This window comes from Alexandromys fortis, unplaced genomic scaffold, assembly GCF_014885135.2.
Source record: "Alexandromys fortis isolate MF-2015 unplaced genomic scaffold, M_Fortis_MF-2015_v1.1 scaffold_1, whole genome shotgun sequence".
In the NCBI taxonomy this organism is placed as follows: Eukaryota; Metazoa; Chordata; class Mammalia; order Rodentia; family Cricetidae; genus Alexandromys; species Alexandromys fortis.
In genome coordinates, this window is record NW_026067927.1 from 39810698 (window position 1) to 39829899 (window position 19202).

General features: G+C 39.7%; 1 protein-coding gene across 3 annotated transcripts in view; it reads right to left on the reverse strand.

The window, feature by feature from the left end:
• LOC126502970 (trophoblast-specific protein alpha-like) overlaps positions 1-9970 on the reverse strand; it is a 17445-nt gene extending 7475 nt beyond the window's left edge. The window contains exons 1-5 of one of the 3 annotated variants that reach the window (XM_050144389.1): positions 9862-9970; positions 8739-8866; positions 8338-8460; positions 8107-8244; positions 7466-7826 (exon numbers count right to left, since the gene is read on the reverse strand). In XM_050144389.1, the coding sequence (XP_050000346.1) occupies positions 7818-7826; positions 8107-8244; positions 8338-8460; positions 8739-8855 (387 nt within the window). In that variant the 5' untranslated portion in view covers positions 8856-8866; positions 9862-9970 and the 3' untranslated portion in view covers positions 7466-7817. Of the gene's footprint in view, positions 1-7465; positions 7827-8106; positions 8245-8337; positions 8461-8738; positions 8867-9861 lie in introns of those variants that run through there. The other 2 variants (XM_050144390.1, XM_050144391.1) reach the window with 2 other exon arrangements.
• Between the last annotated feature and the right edge of the window lie 9232 nt (positions 9971-19202).

The window sequence follows — 19202 nt, forward strand, 5'->3', positions numbered from 1 at the left end:
TTATTTTTTAATAAAAATACAATCAGAATTAAATCTTATCAGGCTAGGGTTTTGATGGAGTGAGCCTATTGGCTTTCCCTTAGTAACTGAGTATTTATGTTCTCCCATGTATACTGCTTTGAACAACAAAGAATATTTCTCCTAAGTTAACATTTCATAGTGTAAGAAAGATGGCCGAAACGTTTTCTTGAATATCTTAGATTCTAAACTACTCTCAGCAAGGTTTTGATGACTTTAACATGTTAACTTTGTACAAATGGCACTGATTGCAAACCAGTCCTCAATGGGGTGAAATCTAAGTGTGCGGGGGTGAGTGTGTATCTGTGCTCTGTCTTTTGTTCTGGTGATTGCGCTTCAGTTTGCAATCACATGGGATTAATTTTCCTACTCCGGATGCATAAACACACATTGTTTCACTGAAAATAAATTGGAACCCAGAATGAAATGAAAAAAAAAAAAGAAAGAAGAGCATTTAATTAAATGGTTTCCTTTGTAAGAGTTGTAGTGGTCATGGTGTCTCTTCATAGCAATAGGAAACCGAACTAAGACATACAGGTGATGTGGGATTCCCCTCTACATACTGTGAATATGTTTTATTGCCATTGGTTAATAAAGAAGCTTCTTTTGGCCAATGGCTTGATAGAGTAAAACCAGGCAGAAAATCCAAACAGAGATGTGTAGAGAGACTATGCAGAGTCAAAGAGACTCCATGTACCCTGCCAGAGGATATAGATACTGGAGAACCTTACTGGTAAAGCACAGGGTCTGGGCAGCCAGGAAACAAACACACAGCCTCCACCTACAGATTGGTCCACCAATGTGGGCTGACTATATCCACATAAAACCTGAAAGAGCTTTAAAAAGGAACTCTAGACACAAAAACACATAGCTTAGGGCAGCTTCTTGGTAGCCTTTTTTTTTTATTCAGATGGGCACTGACTGCTGATACTAAGCAGGGACCTCCATTAAGAGAGGTCTTCCTGACTCAGCATTGGCAGCAAAGGCTGCATGGATTCTTTAGGGGAGGGCTTTCTGGTTTTTGCTAGTTGCAGGAACAGTTCTGTATGTTTCAGAATGTTGAGTACTTAAATGGGGTCTGTGAGTAGTGTGTTACAAATTGCTTAACATTAGACATAGACCTGCTGTCTGGAGCTGGGGCAATATTCATGGCTCTCAGAGGCAGTGAACATGCCTCCACCATGTTGGACTGGGTGGAGCCAACAGGCAGGGCCATGGAGTTGGTCCTAGCCAAATCCTTTGAGCATTTAAAAGAAAAGATAATACATTCCTAGTCAAATAATAATTACAGATATGTATGCAATAAAGACAAATTCAGATGGAGAAGACCTCTAAATGAGTCACAGTGTTGGATAAATGTACGTAGGCTTGAGAGAGGAAAAAGAGTATAGAGAGTTACAATATAAAAGAGTACAGACAGTCGTAGATTAAAGGAGTAAGGATAATACAATAAATATTAAACTTGTAGAAAAAGTAATAGAGTAAGAAAAATAAGCCACGTAAAGATGGAATATGCACAGAGAGTTTATATTATGTATATTATTGTGTTTTATTTAAATTTTTTTTGACTGTGAATGAGCTAAGTACAGAGAGACATTTCATTTTATGGGCTGTTAAGCTAAACTAACATAAATATTTCAAAGTTATCTTTACTACAAAATTTGGTTCTAAGGATATGTTGCTTTGGAGAAGAGGTTCTGCTTTTTTACCACAGAGGATAGAAAGCTGTGGATACCTTACCATCTAATATGGTTTGATAAACAAGACCCGCTGAAACAATGGCCCAGATGGTCTAATATCTATGACATCTTCAGGACTGCTGGCTGAGATGGAGCTACCACACAGGACACCCCATGAAAACCTGATTAACAGTGTCCCAAATCAGCAGGAAGTAGTCTAGAGAACAATGTCCAAATTCTGTAAATGACTGTTTAATGTTTATTTACATTTAAAGAGGGATATGCTATAGAGATGATACTTTGAATTGGTATGGATCTTAGTTTATTGATACAAATTTAATGCCAATTTTTATATGTATATTTCTGCTCTTAATTAAGGTATCATGATTGTGCAGCTCATTAAAAAAATGTAGTGTATACTTAAAATACAGGTTAACAGATAGTCATCTACAGTAGTCAAGCTTGTAGTCAATTAGTTTGATTTTTCTAGATGTATAGAGATATATTTCAGATGGCTAGGTATTCTTCAAACCTTTCAAAGACTAACAGAATATGGCATTTAAAATGTTTTAAAAACTTAGGACTTTTTATGATGAGACACATCTGCTCCTGGCAGCACCAATCTACCTCAAGAGGTGATGGACATTGAAGAGACTTCTTATGGAGTCTATTTTAGCTATTTCATATTTCTTGCTATTTTAGCAAGAAACTGCCCTTGCCTGGACTGCTTGAGATTATGTTGTTTGAACTGGATACACAGGGCCCATAGAAAAATGATTGTTGAACTTGCCTAAAGGTGAGACAGTCCGTCAGGTTTCCTGTATCATGAAAGAGTCTACCAGACAGTTTTCAGGATACAGAAGAAAGTGATTGACAAACTTCCAATAGAGGTGAAACAGTCTTTCAGATTTCCTGCTTCCTGGAAAAATCTGCTGGATACTACGGGCCTGTAGGCTGAAGATGGATGCTCCAATGCTACAGAAGAACTTTGGGTGACTGTCCAGGCAGTGAGATGTCTCTGTCAATTCTAGAGTTTTGGAAGTTGCTTACGGTGTACTTCCTGTTAACTTAGGTAATATTATTTCCTTCTGGGGTCTTTAATGGAGTTGAAAAATATATAGTTATAAATATAGAATTCCTTAGTTGTGATAAAAGATAAAGTAGATATAAATATTGTAATTGTAGTCTTACTTGATAGCTGTCTTACTATATGTAATTTTACCATGTTAAAATAAAACTGTCTTTTAAAATTCGACAGAAAAGGGAGGTGATGTGGGATTCCCCTCTGTTTGATGTGAGTATGTTTTATTGCCATTGATTAATAAAGAAGCTGCTTTCTGCCAATGGCTTAATAGAGTAAAACCAGGTGGAAAATCCAAACAGAGATATATAGAAAGAGTAGACAGAATCGAAGAGATGCCATGTAGCTGCTGGGGACAGACACCGAAGAACCTTACTGGTAAACCACAAGTCTTGTGGCAATACGTGGATTAATATAAATGGATTAAAATAAGATGTAAGAGTTAGTTAATAAAAAGCCTAATCTGATCACTAAGCAGTGTTGTAACTAATATAGTTTATGTGTGATTACTTTTGGTCTGGGCTGCCAGGAAACGAACAAAGAGCCTCCACCTACATACAAGAAAAAAAAATTGTTGATAAATGGAATTTATTTGAAGACCCAGACACAAATTACACACTCATGGACACCTCATTTTTTTTTTATAAAAAGGCTAGAAATACACAATGGTAAAAAGCAGCATCTTTAACAAATGGTGCTGGTCAAAGTTGATGGCTACATGTAAAAGGTCTGTATCTATCACCTGCTCAAAATTCAACTGAATTAAAGACATCCACATAAAACCAGATACACTGAACCTGAAAGAAAGGAAAGTAAAGAATAGCCTTGAACTCATTCGCTCGGTAGAAGGTTGCCTGTAGAGAACTATAATAGCATAGGTATTAAGATCAACAATTAGTAAATAGAAACCCACGAACCTGAAAAACTTCTGTAAGACAAAGGACACCATCTTTCAGATAAGGCAACAACCTACTAAATGGGAAAAGATGTTTATCAACTCCACATCTGATAAGGGACCAGATATCAAACAACCAAATGACCAAATTAAAAACAGCATACATATCTAAAAAGAGAGTTCTCAATAGAGGAAGCTCAGATGGCTGAGAAACACTTGAAAAAATGTTCAATATCCAAAACCATCAGGGAAATGCGAATAGAATTTACCTTGAGATTCTATCTTACACCTGTCAGAATGTGTAAGATCAATAATACAAGTGATAGCTCACTTTATTTGTAGAGGATGTGGAATAAGGGGAACATTCTCCATTGGTGATAGGAGTGAAAACTTGTACAGCCATTATAGACATCAATATGACAGCTCCTCAGAAATTTGGGAATTGAAATACTGCTAGATTCAGCTATATCATTACTCTTGGGCACATACCTAAAGGTTGCTTAATTCCAGGAGAATGGATAAAGAAATTGTGTTATAAATGGCACCATGACATTTACAGGCAAATGGATAGAATTAGAAAATCATCCTGAGTGAGGTAATTGAGACATGGAAAGATAAATATGGCATTTATTCACTTATATATAAAGTAATTCACTAAACAAATGATAATCAAATTCCAATCTGTACATCCAGAGAGGATAGCTATAGAGTAAGTGACTAGCAATGACATATGGATCTTCCTGTAAGGGGGAAATAGAATATATTTTATGGGTGGACAGAGTCAGGGTTAGTAGAAACAGGAGGAAGAGGTGGAGAGGCAGAGTGGAGATATAACAAAGAGAACACAGAGAGAAGATGGAATTAAAGGGCTCTTGAGGTACAGTATTAAAACCTAATAGAGTGGAAATTTCCTAAAATATTTGAAGGCAGGGGATTCAGAGTCCCAGCTGGCCATTTCTCATCACCAAATGGCCTTCCAGTACTGGGACTAGGCTGATTCCTACTGAATTTCTGGCCAAGAGGAGTCCCATGGAAATCCCAAACAACCCAGACTGTTGACCAGGACCATGTGCTGTTCTCCACAAACCAACAGCAGTGCCCCGTTGATGAGGACGGCACTAGTACATCTCAATGAGCATGGAGACATCCAGCTGGTGTCCTACATGTTACCTTCACCCTAACTTCCTAGTGTCTTTGTTGAGGGAAGGTCCTCTGCAGGTTGCCAAAACAGACACAGAAACACCAACCAAGTCACAAACCTTTCAAACATAATTCCTTACTACATTATAAATGCTATCATTGCACCCACAGACTGTCACCTCTCAGTCAAGAAGCCTCTCTTTACAGCAAATACTGAACACACTGCGTAGATCAATGGAGACCCAACAGCCCCAAGAGATACATCTGCATCACAGCTCCTGCATCTATGACACAGGGAACATTGTATAAGAGACAGAAAATTTGCAAGACCCAGGCTGTGAGGAGAAAGTGGTCAGAACACAAAGGCAGCACTGGTTTGGGTACCAACCAAACACTAATATGCAGGGGTCTGTACATCACCATCTACCACTCAGAATGTCCATGACCCTGAGACTGGACCCTGAGGGAGACGGACTCTATGAGATGAGATTTTATCAACAGGAAAAGACACAGCCAGAAGAAAAAGCAGCCCTGTGGTAAAAACACACCTGCTCCCTGAATGAGAACAGCCCAGGTGTGCTTGGACAGAGGTAAGGAGCTGTTGGGGCTTTGGTCAGATCCAACATCTGCCTGCACATTTTCACCTGTGCCTTCTGCTGTTCTTCCTGCTACCACCTTCATCCATCAGTAGAGGAAGGGCATAAATCATTCTTCAGGTTTATGTCCCAATGTCCCAAAGTGCACTTCATTTTAGTGCTGAGCCACAGGAACACCCCTCACATTGTAAAAGCCTAAGCTGGCTGACTAGGTGCTGAATAACCCTGATATATCCCCGATGCCCTAAAGACCTGGTAGGCCAGAGACATTTCACCCTCCAAAAACGAAGAAGCTCTTCATTGACATCAAGAAGTTCTTCTGTTGGATTGGCTTCTGAAGGTGATAGCAGTTCCTACACGACAATTTTATACATACATACATACATATATATGTATGTGTGTGTGTTTATATTCCTATGATTTCTCTATGAGAGTTATATAATATAACTTCTATATGAGAAGCTATAATCTCTTAACTTTGAAAGATTGGGGTTTCCGATCTCCTTGCTATGTGACACTGGATCTTCCCTCATATCAAACATGTTCCTGGTCTTGGATGCTTCACCATCTTTAAATAGCAACCCAGACATCTGCCAATGTGCAAGACTAACTGGTCTACAAGGATGTTACTAAGCAGGTCTGTGATCTTCTGATCATCAGGAACCTACTACCAGTAGCATTTCTTGGAGTCAGAACAGTTAGGTGGTTTGGGATTCCCCTCTGTATGCTGGGAATATGCTTTATTACCATTGGTTAATAAAAAAGCTGTTTTGGGCCTATGGCAGAGTAGAATATAGCCAGGTGGGAAATCTGACCAGAAATATAGAGAGTAGGCAGAGTTAAGGAGACACCATATAGCTGTGGAAGGAGAAAGGTGACCAGGAACCTTACCAGTAAACCATGAGCCTCATGGTAAAACACAAAATAATAGGAATAGGCTAATTTAAGATATAAGAGTTAATTAATAAGAAGCCTGAGCTAACAGGCCAAGCTTATTAATTATAATTAATATAGTTTTTGTGTGATTACTTTGGGTCTGGGCAGCCGGGAACGAACAAGAGGTCTCCGCCTACGGTTACAGAAACTTTACAATCTCACCCTGATAGGATGTGTCAGAGACTGAGAGGAGATTTGCTCTATCAGTCAAAGACAGAATTAGTTCAGGGCAAGAAAAATAACCTAAGTATGAGGAGAAGGTCCCACCAGCTTCTGGGAGCCAGCAACTATGGACTCGGTGGCTCTTGAAAGTGAGGTCTTGCTGAAACCCTGGTGGGAAGGATCGCTCTGATAAGTGGACTCTACTCTGTAAGGCTTCATATGTATGTATTTTCACTCATATTTTCTTTTAACTAAAAACATTTGTAGCTGTCCTTGCTATGTATGTGCATAAAGATATTCATGTAAGACACGGCATGGTAAGAAGTTGTAAGATTTTCAATTTTATTGTGCAATCACCCATTGATGTCATTGGAGTTTTTCTTCAATTTGAAGATGAATAAAGCCTTTTAATATATTTTTTTAAATTTTATTTATTAAGTATACAGTTTCTGCCTGCATGCATGTCTGCAGGCCAGAAGAGAGCACTAGATCTCATTACAGATGGTTGTGGTCTACCATGTGGTTGCTGGGAATTGAACTCAGGACCTTTGGAAGAGCAGTCAGTGCTCTTAACCACCGAGCCATCTCTCCAGCCCCACCTTTTAATGTTTTTTTTTTTAAATAAAAGAGTTTCACAGTACAGGTGTAGTGCAGTCGAACAGAATGAGGGTAATCGCTTTGCACCGAAAAAAAATTTTTCACTTGTCAAATTTATGTGAATTAAAATAATTGAATTCCAGAAATTTTCATATAGGCTTTCAGATTATTGCCAATAGAGGGCACCTAAAATCCCAGAAAAAAAGATGAATCAAGGATGGAGTTATGCTGACTCCATAATGACAAGACTCACTCACAATTCCTCCAGACTACCATTTCACAGGCAGCTCTGCCTTCCAGCGGAATTACGTGCTAACCACATAAAAACTCACTTCCACAAAATAGAAAGAAAGCAGAACACTGTATTTTAAATAAAGCTTTATTTTAAAGACAAAGTTTTACTTGATCTTTTCAAAAGTTACATCTAAGAATTCTGAGAATCATTAATGTAAAGGAGCTGAGAACATGGGTTAACGTGTTTGTAAGGTTTTTTATTCTAGTGTGATCATGCCCTGGAGTTCACACCACAGTGTGGCTCTGAAGGGATTTGAGTGTTGGATCCTGTGATGTTGAGGTCCCTTCTGCTCTGCTCCCTTCCCCCACGTCAGATCTTCTTCCTCACCATCAGGCAGCTCACATCTTGGGGCAGGAGGCTCTGAGACAAAGGCACAGTTGTCGCTTCACTCCTTGGCTGCTTTACGTTGCCATCCATGTTACTGTGGCTGGAAGCAAAGCACACATTGCATGAATTGGAAAGATTGCAGCACAGTTCCTCCCCCGGGAGCACCCGCCCTTCAAGGGCACCAGCCGTGTTTAAAGCTCATGAAGCAGAACATCTACCCTGAGCAGGAGAAGGTTGTCACCTACAAGCAGTTATCACCTCTAGTCACAATCCATAGGGCAGAACACTTAGTGTTGTTCCACAGCTGACATGAGTGAGGACTCCAGTTCCTTCTTGGCTTCCCATGGGCAGTTCAGGGTGTGAATGTGACACCATCATACCTGATCCTGGACATCACCACTCGCTGGCGAATATTCAAACTTAACGGCATCACCAACTGGCTGTGTTTGAGTCTTCTCCTCCCCATCAAACATTGGCAATAAAACTTCATTCATCAATTTTGTGAATTCGCTATCAGTCTTCATGGAAAAAGCAAATAAAACATTGAAAACCAACACATTGTAAGAACGTGAAGGAAGAGCACAGAGCTAAGCCACCCAGGCCACACTCACCAGGTCATCAAACACACTCATTTCTAGGCTGATGTCCTCGTTCTCCAGGCCTTTTTTCTTATTGTAGACTTCAATCTTCTTCATAAACTGGTCCCATATCATTCTTCTGTATTCTTCTTCTTTCTAGGGTAATGTAAGTGACATTATTTTCTTCATATTAACTACATACACATGTTGAGCCAGTGGACCTGCTGTGGCAGACAGAGATGAGCCCTGGAGAGGGATCTCAGGAGCCATTCTGTATACCCCGCATTTCAGCAATGCAGGTCACCTCATGTCCATAGCTATTTTAAGGAGTCCTTTGGTGACAGTTGACCCCATGACCTCTTTTATGTCTGTGTACATCTAAGAAAAGAACTAGTACTCCTGAGATCCCCTTGGACAGTTCCCATGTTACCAACCGGCTTCTCATTTGTTATCGTCGCCTCTTGATCTTTGACCTCCAGAGTGACATCAGGGGATTCAGCAGCTGAGGCCACTGCCAAGCACAGGATGACTAGGAAGACAGCAGGATTCATGTCTCAAGTGCCTGGAGGAAAAAGGGAGAAATCCCCAGTCTAGGTATTTCAAAGTTACTAAAACGTTTTCTTCTTTACTGAGATCCAATGGTGGATCAAGACTGTTTGAACTCTTCCAAGTATTTATCTAAGCAATATGTAAAAGTATAAAGATGCGATTTGTTGAAGAAAACATATGGAGGTATTTGTTAGACCACCAACTTTAGTAGCTGTTCATAGCTGCAGGCCTGGAAACAGCAAGTTCATATACTCCATGATTCCCAAGTTAAAACTGAAACTAAGGACACAAGGCAGAGAAGACCTAGGATTTGTACAGAGTAAGGTAACTTCAAGAGCTGAGGGACACTGAACATCTTCTTTCAGCTTATTGCATTCCAGGAGTTACCCTATGTCTTGGACCCTCCCTCCTGAATAATAAGTCTAACCTCTCCTTTCTTGAGAACCTAGGAATGACAACATCTACTTCTTCCTCTGACACACAGTTGTCTCTGTGCCCCCTGAGTCTCTGCCTACTGCCTCACAGAGGAAGGGGTTCACAAGGACATATCACTGGAAGGCAGAGCCACTAGTATGCGTGGAATAAAGAGGAGACCACTCTTAGCCAAACTTTGCATTCTTCAGTTTACCTTCCCAAGAAGATGCCTGGTTAGAGCCATGCTGCTTGGTGTTCTGTCTGTACAGGCCAGAAGAGACCAAAGTTTTAACTTGTTTTAATATGGGAAAAGGTAATCTATCAGAATGGGAAATACTAGGCTGCCATTGTTCAAGGGACAAATGATACTCCCTGTGACCAGGCTAGACTTGTACTCACAGGGATCCAGCACAAAGCTGGATGCCTGTGGAGCCTGGTTGACTCGTTTGATCCTCCACTCATCCTCCCCTGCTTCTCATCAAGACTCCTAAGTGTAAGATTTCCTCATTCATGATGGGTCTGCCCCATTCTCCAGGGTGTCTCTCCAGGGCTCTCCTCCAGTTCCCAGTCTACTTTGGCAGAGCCAGGACTCACCTGAGATGTCCAATGTTGTACTTGTGCACTTCACTGACTCAGCTCCTCAGTGGTTCCTGGGCATCCAGAATGCATCCCAGCTGCACACTGTTCTGTCTTTAAATCCCCAATCTCTGGCCATGAAGCCCCACCCAACAATCCTAATGTCTTTATGACTGCCTGTGCAGATGACAGCCTTGGGCCCCAGGCTCTATCAGTCCAGATGTTTTCAGAAATTTGATTCCACCCTGTCCTGGAGGATGGAGTGATGTGTTTTCATGGTCAGCTATGGGGCAGATGGCAATGGTCTTTTGTAGAGGATGCTAAGGAATGAGCCTTGAGTCCTAGGATCACTTAGCACCCCTCTATTTTGCTCGTGGGTTTTTAAGAAGCACGTGTTTTCAGACAATTTTGAGTGGATTTTCAACATAACCATGCTTTTAACTTTGAATAAGAAACACACCCTGGAGTTGTATGAGTCAGTATTTTCAAGTCTAATGTCTGTTGGTAGGAATACAGATCCTAGGATGCTTCCTCAGCATATGGGTTGAATCCAGACGGGTCTCACAAAAAACTCTTAGGAGAGGGACTAGAGCGATAACTCTGTAGTTGAGTATTTGCTGGTCTTATAGGAGACCCAAGTTCAGCTTCCAGGATCCTCCTGTGGCCCCAACAATCTTTAACTCTAGTTCCAAGGAATCCAATACTCTCTTCTTCTCTCTTTGAGCACTGGACACACAAATAGTGAAGGCAAAATGCACACACACATAAATCAAAATTAAATAAGAGATTTTAAATAAAGAGAATAGTTAGAGGAAGGCTGTCTTAAAACCAAGATGGTCAAGATCAAAGCCTTGGGTGGGACAATGGATGAAAGGATGGGATGAGGTCTTCTGTGAAGCCTCCACTGGTTGCTCATCTTGCCTAGTCTCCTTGAGCAGAGATACTTTGACCTCTCACATCTTTACCAACCAATTCATGATATGAGAATCATTTGTTAACAGACTGCATTAATTAGTGAAAAAGGATAAATGAGAAATATGGAAATTTCTCCAATTGCACCCTCTGGATGTGGCTTTATGGAATCCCAGTGTCTTTCTTGAGATTTAAGTTAAGACACTTCTGAGGGCAGAAGTGCCTCTGTGAATATGTTTCATTACCATTGTTAAATAAAGAAACTGATTTGACCAATGCTCAGGCAGAATAGAATCAGGTAGGAAGAGATAGAGAGAGGAAGAATGTGGAGTTAGGGAGACCCCATGTAGCTGCCAAAGGAAAAAGATGCCAAATATTACCTATAAACCACAGTCATGCAGTGATACATAGGTTAGTAAAAAATGGGTTAATTTAAGTTTTAATAGCTAGTTAACAATAGCTTGAGCTAATAGGCCAAACAGTTTGCAGTTAATATAATTAATATAAATTTCTGTGTGAGTACTTGGGACTGGGTGACAAGGAAATGAATTTGCTACCTCCATTTACACACTTCATGAACCTCAATGTTAAAACATGAGACAAAGAGGATGTAAGAATGTTTTAGGTAGAAGAAAGCACGGGTACTTAATTACTGCAACCCAGGACTTCAAAACAGATGTCACCAGGAGAACATGACCCACTGAATCAACCAAGCAGGTGTTACATGGCTCCCAGGGACTTGAAGCAGCAAGCACAGGGCCTGCATGGGTTTGTATGGAGTCCTCGGAATATGTGCTATGGTGTTTAGATTGGTACTTTTGTAGGACTCCTAGGAGTGGGAGCAGGTGTGTCTCTGACTCTTTTGCCTGTTTTGTGGACTCTTTGGGTTTCCCTGTTCAGCCTCAAAATGAGGATTTTTGCCTTGTCTTGCTGTATCTTGCTTTGTCCTGTTTGGCTGTCATCTCTTAGAGGCTTGCCCTTTTCTGAATTAAAATGGAAGGTGAGTGGGTCTGAGGAGAGATGAAGTAGGGGAAGCTGGGAGGAGTGGAGGAAGGGGAAACTATGATCAGGATGTATTTTATGAGAGATGAATCTATTTCCAACAAATAAACCAAGGTTCAGAAATGTTCCAAATCATTATTTTCTCAAAAACATAAAACATATATTTGTTATAGAAATCCTTTTTCAGGTAAAATAAGCATCTTGTCATTTCTACAATAATATTTTAATAAATATTTTTTCTTATTTGATCAAAATGGAACCATAATTTACATATTTTTGTACATATCATAATTTACAGATTTCTCTGATTGAGATTCATTTGCGTACCACCCAGAAACACCATGTGACCTTGAGGGACACATATATTGCATGAAAGTTCTAATTTTAACTATTGTTGGTATGCGGCCCAGTGGTACTAGCTCTTTAAAAGGCCATTGGTTAAGATAAATAATGGGCCTGAAAGATAAATCATGGAAGATAAACACATGGTGTTGAAAGCCCAGTGACCTGAATTTAAGGCACTCAATAGTGGAAAGAGAAAACTGACTTTGGTATGCCTTTTGTTGACCTCCACATACACACTCTCCCCTGAATTTAAAATACATGAATAAAAAGTAATTTTTCTTAAATTGCATAAATTAGGTCCCAATATCATGTGTCTAACTTCCTTATTTTAGAGGATACATAATATTTATTACATAGTGTACTGGTTTGAATGAGCAGTCCCCATATTCTTGCACATCTACACATTTGATCCACAGGTGGAGACACAGTTTGGGTAGATTTCCATGTGGGAGGTCCTTCTGTCTTGGTTAATGAATAAATAAACTGCCTTGGCCTGTGGATAGGACAGAACTTAATGTAGGTGGGCAAGACAGAACTGAATGCTGGGAGAAAGGAGTCATGGATCCTCTGCCTGAGACAGACGCTGGTTAGAATCTTTGCTGGTAAGCCACTGCCATGTGGCGATAATAGAAATGGGTTAAATTAATATGAGAATTAGCCAATAAGAAGATAGAGCTAAGGGGCCAAGCAGAAACCATTAATATGGTTTCTGGGTGATTATTTTGGGTGTCAGCTAGCCAGGCAGCCGGGAAGAACAAGCAGCCTCCCTCTGTAGTACAAGATTTAGGATATCTGGTATTACTGGGGGAAATATGTTACAAGTGTGGACTTTGAGTATCCAAAGCCATGCACTTGTTTTTAGTGAGCTCCCTGTTGTTTGTGTCTCAAGATGTGAGCTCTCAGCTACTGTTTCACTTGTCTGTCATGTCCGCCACCTGCTGTCCCCCCTTTTAAGACCCCTAATTTACTGGAATCAGAAACCCAAAAGAGACCATTCTTTCTATAAATTCCCTTGGTCATGGTGTTTCATTACAGCAATAGAATAGTAAGTGATATATAGAGACACCAATATTTTTCCTGTATATTATCTCATAAACATGTTTCCTAACGAAGTAGGGAAGAAGACACAACATCTGTCTTTCCTACATGACCAAATGTGGACAAAATTTCAATTTGACCTACAGAATTTGTAATGTAGGAGAAGTAGTTATGGATGCATAAGCCAGAGAGAATAAGTTATTGTTGTTGCTCTATGGCATTGGGATACCTGTTTATATAGAAAGTCTGTGAAATTATTATTGGATCAACTTCATTTAGACCTTTATATTCGGCGCTAAGCCAGTCTATCAAGTCTTTGTAGTATCCTCTCTAAGCCAACAATGCTAGTAAATCAGTTCTGCAGGAACCTTCAACCTGACTATCTGACAATCTTCTCTAACTGATCAAGAGCCTTTCCTCCACCTGTGCCCTAGGTTTTGTCTCCTCACACGGCCAACAGCAAGATTCCTGTAGGTCTGTTTAGTCAGACCCCTTCACCTTGATGCTTCTTAACAATATTCCATCTACTGAGTCTCAGTCAGATCCCAGCTATAAAATTTGCATAACCATCACAACCATCTCTACGTGACACCTAGCACTCTCTTGCCTCTCATGCAGGATTCCATTCAAATGACTCCTATAACCTACTCCTTAGTACAGTTTTCTTAGATATTTTGTAAGTACTTAACTCTTTAATTCCCAGATATGCCTTAATAAGCAATCATGACCTACTTTCTCTTACACAGAACTTTCCTGCCCTCTTCTTTTCCTGTGCTTCACAGGAACAGCAGACACTCAAATTGAATAAAGAGCATTTTCTTGGTGATACCCAGAATCATTAGTTCCTCAAACTTTAGGATTTGTGGTCTACTTCTGGTGTATCATAATCCAAGAACTGATTTGAAAAAAAAAAAAAAAACTAATGATGAATGCTAGAAGGAGGGTGGACAGTGAAGACACTAAAACTCAGCCTCCAGTTTTGAGGTGAGCTGGCCCAGTGCTCTGTGCTTGTTTCATGGAAAGAGAACAAGAGTGTATTCTGCTAGATAAAGCATCAATGACAGAACAGAGAAATTATTCCAACTAAGTTTAGAGTAATAAACTATTAAGTTTATTTGGGTTACTTACAGAAAATTAGGTGAAAGACTATTTTCCACAGAATGAGTGACATACCACTGAAAAATCTCACAGCATCCTGGGTGATAATTACTGCAGAATATGCCTTTGCACTGTGTGAAGATGTGTCACTACAATTGGTTTAATGAAGAGCTTAATGGTCAATAGCTAGAAAGGAAGAGATTAGGCAGAACTTCTGAGGACAGAGAGGTTTTGGGGAAGAAGAAAGGTGGAGTCATCAGCTGGAGGCAGAGGAAGCAATGCAGGCAGGAGGAAAGGTAAAATTCATTAGCCACATGGCAGCATATAGATGAATAGAAATGACTTAATTTAATTTAATAAATGACTTAATTTGATCTAATTAGAAACAAGCCTAAGCTATTGGCAGGCCTTTCATAATTAATAATAAGACTCATTAACCTTTTTTTTTGTGAGCTGGTGGTCTAAAGAAAAATCTGTCTACAGATAACCTTCCAAAACTGCATCTCTGGGATTTAGTCTGGGGAATAAGAGATGTTTACAAGATTCAGAAAATTTCTGAAATGTGCAAGATTTCCAAGCTCCCTCCCTCCCTCAGGGTTCTAAAAGCCACAGTCTGCTCATGTTGCAAGCTTGTTCCATAATGAATGAATATGTGCTGTCAAATAATGCTCTTGTACACTGTAAAGATTTGTCACTGGAATTGGTTTTAGCAAATCAGGAAGTATAGGCGGGGAACCAAACCAAGGACGATGGGAAGAAAAGCAGAGTGAGGAGACACCAGCCAGCCACCAGCCAAGCAAGATGTGTAGAAAATGAGGTAACGAGCCATGAGACACATGACAAAGCATAAATAGAAATATGGGTCAATGTAAGTGTAAGAGTTAGTTAGTAATACGTCTGAGCTATTGGCCTAGCATTTATAAGTAATATTTAAGCCTTCGAGATAATTATTTGGAAAGTGTCACTGAGTATTTTGGAACAGGTAGGCAGGAGAGAAACGTTCATTACAGATATCAGTCTTAATTTCAACAAGTCATATTACTACAATTGAGCTACAGGGTTCTTCACAGTGTCTAATGGGTAATTAAAAAACAAGGGTGGGTGTTTCTTTAATAGAAAATGGGAGATGCCAGGAATGGCAAGGCTGTTAGAATTCTTCAGGCTTGCCATATCCCCAGACACCATCAGATTTTAATGATTTTCTTAGAAGATAAAATGCTCATTTTAGACCATTGCCAGCAGAAGCCTACTCTTCTCAACCTCTGAGGTAGAAACAAGGTTCTAAGGCCTTGAATGGCATTAAATGCTGTAAATAACTCAATTTCAGATTTAATTCTGTTCTGTGAAACTCTTTACTTTCCCAACCAATATGCAACATTCAACTTAGTTTTTTTTTTTGTGTGTGTGTGTGGGGGGAGACAGATATTCTTTTATTTAGGGGGAAAACTTACAAATCAGAGTTCTCTGCTTTGGACGGTGGATGGAGATGGGATCCAAACAACCTCAACGAGCAAACAGGAACCAGGTGGGAGGAGAGAAGGGGTAGACTTTTTTTTAAAAGGAATCTCTCTATCTCTCTATCTATCTATTTATATCCTGGTCAGAGTTTCCCCTGTCTCCTGTCCTCCCAGCTCCTCCCCCTAACATCCCTCTACATCCCATTCACTAATCCTCCATTTCTAATCAGAAAAGGGCAGGCTTCCCATGGATATCAACAAAGTGTGGCATTTCAATTTGCAGTAAGGTTAAGAACCCGTCCCCTCGTACTAAGGCTGGACAAGGTGACCCATGATGAGGAATAGGGTACCAAAAGCCAATAGAAGAATCAGAGACAACCTCTTTTGTCACTGTTAGTCCCACAAGAAGACCAAGTGACACAGCTGTCACATATATGCAGAGTGCCTAGGTCCGTCCCATGCATGCTGCTTGGTTGTTGGTTCAGTCTCTGTGAGCCCCTATGAGGCCAGATTAGTTGATTCTGTGAGTTCTTTTGTGATGGCCTTGACCTCTCTAGCTCCTACAGTCCTTTCTTTCCTTCTTCTACAAGATTCCACCAACTGCACCTAATGTTTGGCTGTGTGTCTGCATCTGTTCCCATCAGTTGCTAATGAAGCAAATGTACCACATTTTCTTATTCATTCCTCTATTGGGTGATATCTAAGTTGTTTTCAGATACTGCTATTATAAACAAAGCTGATATGAACATAGTTGAACAAGAGTCCTTGAGGTATGACTGTGTATCCTTTGAGTTTACAGTCCAGGAGCTGTATAGCTGAATCTTGTGGTAGATTGATTCCCAGTTTAGAAAGAAGTTTAATCCATGTAGCAGTCACCTTTGCTTACATAAACACATCAATGTTTCTGTTTCTTGTGTTCAAACATCATAATGAATGTCATTATATACATATCTTCATCACAACTGACAAATATTGTTATATATTGGTTTCTTGAACTGGAACAGCTTGCTGAAGAAAATAGATACTCTCAAGTCTACCATAATTACTTTATGACAAGTGATACCCATTTCCCCAACACATACAAAGAAAATAATTTCAGCAAAGTAGCTGGATAAATCCTAACTTAACTCACAAAATTTAGTAGTCCTCCCATATACAAATGACAACAAGGTTGAGAAAAAATCAGGGAAATAATACCTTGTACAATAACTTCACAAAATATAAAATATCTTGGGGTAACTCTAGCCAAGGAAATGAAAGATGTGCACAATAAAAACTTCAAATATTTAAGGACAAAATGAAGAAGACAACAGAATATGGAAAGATCTCCCACGCTCATGGATAAGTAGAACTAACCAGTAAAAATGGGCATCTTAACAAAGGCAATTTACACATTCAAGGCAATTCCCATCAAAATTTCAAAATAATTCTTTACAGACATTGCAAGGACAATTTTCAACTTCATATCCAAAAGCAAAAACCCCAGAATATCTAAAACATTTCTGAACAATAAGGCAACTTCTGGAGGTCTTATCATTTCTTATTTCAGGTTGTACTATAGAGCTATAGAAATAAAAACAGCAAGGTATAGTATGGTGGTTTGAATGAAAATGGCTGCCGAAGGGAGTGGCACTAACAGGAGGTGTGTGCTTGCTGGGGTAGGAGTGATTTTGTTGAAGGAAGAGCATCACTGTGGAGACAGGCATTGAGGTCTCATCCATCCCAAGTGAGACTCTTTCCTCTTGCCTGTGAGCCAAGGTGTAAGAACTCTCAGTTCCTTCTCTAGCACTATGTCTGCCTGCATGCTGCCTTGCTTCCCACCATGACAATAATGAACTAAACTTCTGAACTGTAAATGAGCCACCATAATTAAATATTTTCCTTTATAAGAGAGATCATGTTGTCACTTTATAGAAACAGAAACCCTAACTAATACATGTAGGTAAAAAATTGTTGATCAGTGCAATTCAATTGAAGACCTAGACATAAATTCACATACCTATGGACAGCTGATTTTTGATAAAGAAGCCAGAAATATGTACTGGAAAAAAAAGACATCATCTTCAACAAATGGTGCTGGTCAAACTGGATCAAAAACCTCAACATAAAACCAGATACATTGAACCTGAACGAAAAGAAAATGAAGAATATCCATTATCTCATTGGCACAGTAGAAAACTCCCTGTAGAGAATTCTGATAGTTCAGGCATTAAGATCAACAATTAGTAAATGGAAACTCATGAAACTGAAAAGCTTTTGTAAGGCAAAGGACGCCATCATTCAGCTAAAGCAGCAGCCTGCCGAATAGGAAGGGATGTTTATCAACTCCACATCTGATAGGGAACTAATATTCAAAATATATAAAAACTCCAGAAACTAGATATCAAACAATCAAGTAACCTAATGAATGGGGTATGAATCTAAACTGATTGTTTTCAATAGAGGAAATTCAGATGACTGAGAAACACATGAAGAAATGTTCAACATCCTTAGCCATCATAGAAATTGCAAATCAAAATTAGCTTGAGATTCCGTCTTACACCTGTCAGAATGTCTAAGGTCAATAACACAAGTGAAAGCTCATGTTGTCTACTGAGAATGCGGAATAAGGGGAACACTTCTTTGTTGCTGGTAGAAGTGAGAATTTGTACAACCACCATGAAAATCAATATAATAGTCCCTCAGAGAGCTGGGAATTGGAATACTGCCAGATCCAGCTATATCGTTACTCTTGGGCATATACCTAAAGGTTATTTCATCCTCCCACAAGGAGACTTGCTGAATCGTTCTCATTGCTTATCTATTCATGATAGCCAGAAACTAAAAACATTCTTCCACAGAAGAATGGATAAAGAAATTGTGGCAATTTACATAATGAAACATTACTCAGGTATTTAAAAAATGCCATAAAATTTACAGGCAAATTGATGGAACTAAAGAAAATCATCCTGAATGAGGTGAGACCCAGAAAGAAAAATAGTATTTATTTGCTTATACGTAGAAATAAGCCACAAAAGGAATGGAAAACAACCTATACTCTGTAGACCTAGAGAGGGTACCTATAGAGAAAGAGAGTGGTAGGGACTCCTGGATCTTCCTGGGACAGGGACATAGAATTTACTTTATGGATGGACTGAGTTGGAGTGGGAAGGAACAGGAGGAAGAGGTAGAGCGGCAGAGGGAAGATGGGTTGAGTGAGGGAGTACAGAGGAAAAGACGGAATTAAGGGACATCTGGGGGATGGTGTTGAAACGTAGTGCAACAGAAATTTCTTCAAATATATGAAGGTGACCCTACTGATATCTCCTAATTACAGGGGAAATGGAGTCCTAACTGGACATCACTTATAGCCAAATGGCCTTCCAGTACTGGGACAGGCTGATTCCTACTGAATTGTTGGCCAGGAGGAGTCCCATGGAAATCCCAAACAACCCAGACTGTTGACAAGACAATGTGCTGTTCTCCACAAACCAACAGCAGTGCCCCGTTGATGAGGACGGCACTAGT